This window comes from Neophocaena asiaeorientalis, unplaced genomic scaffold, assembly GCF_003031525.2.
Source record: "Neophocaena asiaeorientalis asiaeorientalis breed wild unplaced genomic scaffold, Neophocaena_asiaeorientalis_V1.1 scaffold138, whole genome shotgun sequence".
NCBI lineage: Eukaryota > Metazoa > Chordata > Mammalia > Artiodactyla > Phocoenidae > Neophocaena > Neophocaena asiaeorientalis.
Window position 1 is genome coordinate 7281907 of NW_020172632.1, and position 4117 is coordinate 7286023.

General features: G+C 55.6%; 1 protein-coding gene across 6 annotated transcripts in view; it reads left to right on the top strand.

Moving 5' to 3' along the window:
- Positions 1 to 2062: 2062 nt before the first annotated feature.
- BSND (barttin CLCNK type accessory subunit beta) overlaps positions 2063 to 4117 on the top strand; it is a 10063-nt gene continuing 8008 nt past the window's right edge. For 4 of the 6 annotated variants that reach the window (XM_024739351.1, XM_024739357.1, XM_024739353.1 and 1 more), the window contains exon 1: positions 2535 to 2609. Coding sequence is in view for 1 of the 6 variants with exons in the window: in XM_024739356.1 (XP_024595124.1) it covers positions 2433 to 2609 (177 nt within the window). In the remaining 5 variants the exon portion in view is untranslated. Of the gene's footprint in view, positions 2610 to 4117 lie in introns of all 6 variants that reach the window. The other 2 variants (XM_024739356.1, XM_024739352.1) reach the window with 2 other exon arrangements.

Genomic DNA, 4117 nt, shown 5'->3' on the forward strand with positions numbered 1-4117 from the left:
AGGCAGGTGCGACGTGAGCGGGACCAGTGGACAACCCAATACTTCCAATGCCCGGTACTCACGTGTCCCCACTTAAGCCTCACCGCGGCTCTGTGGAAGAGGTTAGACTAGACCCATTTTACCGAGCACCTACTTGTCCCAGAGCTTCTTACTCGTTGCCACTTTCCCCCTACCCCCCTCTTTTAAGGAGAGAAAAGGTGGAAAGGAGGTCGGGTCGTGGTGAGGAAAGAAAAGATGGGGAGACACGGAGAATGATCGGGTGACCCGGAGGACTCTCAGGAAGCCCTAAGGACCAGATCCGATCCATCCACAATGGAGCTGGGACTGTGTGGATCCCGGTCACCGCTCAGCCCCCGATTCAGTTTGGGGGAGATCTTTGGGGAAATCTCCCCGGGCTCGGTTTCCTCGCCTGTGAAATAGGCACGATAACCTCTTCCCTGCGCCCCTCGCGGGGCTGCGGGTTTCAGGCATGACCTACGGGGGTGTGAAAGCACCTCGCCAAGCGCGTGCTACGATGGCCACCAGGGGGCGCGAGAGGCTCCTGCTGGACCGCGACCCCGCAGATCCAATCCCGCTGTGGGCCGGGGCTTCAGGACCAGACAGGCAGGCTGAGGCCCCTCTGGGCCCCGGTCTCCTTTTCTGGGAGGGGCACGTAGCCTGCCTTCTCTGAGCCTGTATAAGATGATTATAATAGTATTTCCTTGGACGGTCCTGCCCTGTAAATAATCCCAGATTACAAAGCATTTTTCCCTCCATCATGTCACCTCCCTCTACAACCCCTGGGAGGTGGCCTAATACCACCTTCAATCACTGATGACAAGACTCAAGCCCAGAGCGGAGCCACCAGGCCAAGGTCACCCCGGGAAACAAACATGGATGTCACCTGGTGCCTCTCAGCCCTTCTCTGACCGCTTAGCAGCCTCTCACTGGGAGGGTCCCCCAAGCTCTGCCCCACTCCGCAAACTGTAAGCGCTGGGTCTGAGGGCTGGTGAAGGAGAAACAGCTTCACAATGAAACCCCAAGGCACTGTGGGCAGAGATGCCAGAGGGTATCATGTGAGCACAGGTGTGATGTCGGGAACCAGCACAGCTTGTTTTGGGGAGGAAGGAGAGGGTGACATCACAAACAGGAAAATCCCCAAACCTATGAAGTCAGGATGCCAAATGAAAGCCTTTTCTCCTGCAGCGGCAATTCAATACCATACAAACAACGTGTTAACATTTTCTTTTAGAGATACTGTTGACCCTCATTTTCCTATAATCCTGTAAGGGAATCTGATTTTTACCCTCATCCTGTCCCCAGGACTGAAATTCCACCATTAGAGTGTCATTCTTAGGATGAAGGTATCTTCCTAGGTTAGGAGGCAAGGAACTTGCTGTCGGCCATTCACACCCTAGAGGGGCATTGCCTCACCACGGCCAGCTCAGAGCCAGCAGGCCTGGCTGGAGCACAGAGTACGGGAAGGGGACAGAGGCACTCAGGGAGACCAGGCCTGGGGATAGACCCAATCCTGTGAGTTGCTATTATTATCCCCATTGTAGAGAGGAGGAAAACTGAGGCACAGGAGGTAACTTGACCAAGACCACACTGCACCATAATAGAGGAACCAGAACCCAAGCCCGGGCAGTCTGTCCAGCCACCAGAGCCTGCACGTTTAACCCTTGTGCTGCAGTTAGGCAGTATCACCCAGTGGCAATATTGTGGACCCATGGCCTCCGGGTTCAAATCCCAGCTGCTCTGCCTTTTCTAGCTGCGTGACCTTGGGCAAGTTACTTGTTCGTGTCTTCATTTGTAAAGCAGGGATAGTAATACCTGCCTCACGGGGTTCCTTAAATGAGTTAATATGTGTCACATGTTTAGAACAGAGCCATGCGTGCAGCCACGGTCAAATAAATAGGGGCCAGATGGGCACATGACCTTGCATAGTCTAGAATTCTTCAGGATTCTAAAATGCCAGCCTGTGGGACCCTGTGGGATCCTCCAGTGGCATTCTGATGTCTTTGGGCTGCAGCATTGTATCTGCTTCCCGTGGCTGGACGGTGCGGGGCCACCTGTCAGCCCAGCTTGGCCCTGAACAGGCAAATGAGGTGATGTCAAAGCCTTGGCTGAGGCCCAGCCCCTGGAACCTCCCCTTCCTTCCCTCGTGTCTCCCTCACTCAGATTCCCACACACTCCGGAGGGCCCAGAGGGAAGGTGAGAGGGAGTGAAGGTGGGAGCACGTGACCACCCAAGCGTAGCTCCTCCAGCCTGGAAAACGGGTGTTCCCGGGGGCTGAGCTGGACCCGAAGGGAGGCTCCCTCCCTCTTTCCTGAAGCCCTGATCTGCAGCGATCCCTGAGCGTCACTCCTCCGGTGTTAGCGTGTGCAGACGGCCGGCTGGTTCATTGGCGCCCCTCTGCGGGTGGTGCACAGGCCAGGCCTGGCCAGGCAGCGATGGCTGATGAGAAGACCTTCCGCATCGGCTTCATCATGCTGGGGCTCTTCCTGCTGGCCCTCGGCACGTTCCTCATGAGCCACGACCGGCCCCAGGTCTACGGCACCTTCTACGCCATGGGCGGTGTCATGGTGATCGGGGGTGTCATCTGGAACATGTGCCAGTGCTACCCCAAGGTAGGTGGTAGTGGGGCCAGGTGGCCTGGGGGCCAGGGCCCAGGAGGGCCTGGGGCTGTGCCTCTGTTCCAGGCATCAATCCCCCATCCTTCAATCATCTTGTTATCCTTTCCCCTTTACCCCTTCTTTTCTTATCTCCATTCTCCCGAGCATCCATCCATCCATCCAACCATCTATCCCTTATCATAGAGATTGATCAGGAGCCCCCTGGATCTGGAGCGCTGAACTAGACACCATGGGGGAGACGCAGTAAAACCCACCACGCAGTCCAGGTGCTTGAAACCAGAGTTTATGAGGGCTTGCTGCCTGCCAAGCACGCCTGCATCCCTGGTGCAGTTCAGTCCTCATCCTGAACTTTTTGGTACCTTTGACGTTCTATTTTACACTAGAGAAGCCCGAGGCTCAGAAAGTGAGGTCCCACAGCTCCTAAGTGTCAGGCTTGGGATCAGAGCTCAGACGTGTGTCACCTAAAGCATAACCCTCCACCCCGGGAGGGTGATCCCTGTGTCCCAGGGCTGCTGAGTTTTCTGGGTGGGTCAGCTGTAACCTTGATGGCCTGGGTTAGGCAGCTCTATCTTTTGAAGTTTTAACGAACTCCTAGCCTAATAAGTGACTTAGTGATGGGAAGAGCACTGGTTTGGGAATCTTGAGTTCTAGTTCTAGCTCTGCTCCAAACTCTCTGTGTGACCTTTATCTTTCTGAACCTCAGTTTCTTTCATCTGCAAAATGAGGCCCCGAGCTCCTATTTCTCCCAGCCTCACAGACTTATTATGGAGAACAGAAAAGAGATGGGCAGTTTTGTAAACTGTAGAGTGTTATATTTAGGTGAAGCGCTGCCACGCTTACTGTTAGTGATCCTCTCAACAGCCCTGTGAAATGGGCATATCAGGAGTTGTAATCCTTCAGTGCCCAGAGACGTTGAGTGACTTCTCCAAGGTCACAGCAGCTGGTCAGATAGACCCAGGGAGACAAGGAAAGAAGCATGGGTTCTAACTTGGGCTCTGCCTCTAACTACCTGGGAGACTTTGGTCAAGCCCTTTCCCTCTCTGAGCCTCAGCTTCCACATTTGTAGAATATATGAGTCAGGAAGAGGGGGTGGGAAAGCGTGTGCATCTTAAGGGCCTTGCTGGTCCCGCCATCCAGGGCTCCAGTCCCCAGGCAGCCTCACACACTCAGACACCTCCTCGCCTCTTGCCTGGATGGCCATGCAGGGGTGTGGGAGGAGGGAGGAGAATCCTGGGGGCCTGGGCTCGGCTCTCCCAGTCCTGTCTCCTCTGTGGGAAGCCCCGGGCTGTTAGCGCGTTCATTCAGCACTGAGGCGGTCCCGGCTGGTTTGTGGTCGTTTACCGAGCAGTTTACAGTCAACTCGCCTCCCTCTGTTCAGTGTCCTGAGCAGAGGTCACCGGGAGAAGAGGGCCCTGGGGGACAGCAAGGTGATGGCCGGGGTGGGGTGGGGGGAGTGTCCTTCCTGCCTCTCTCCGTTCACAGAGCTGGCTGTGGGCGGTAGG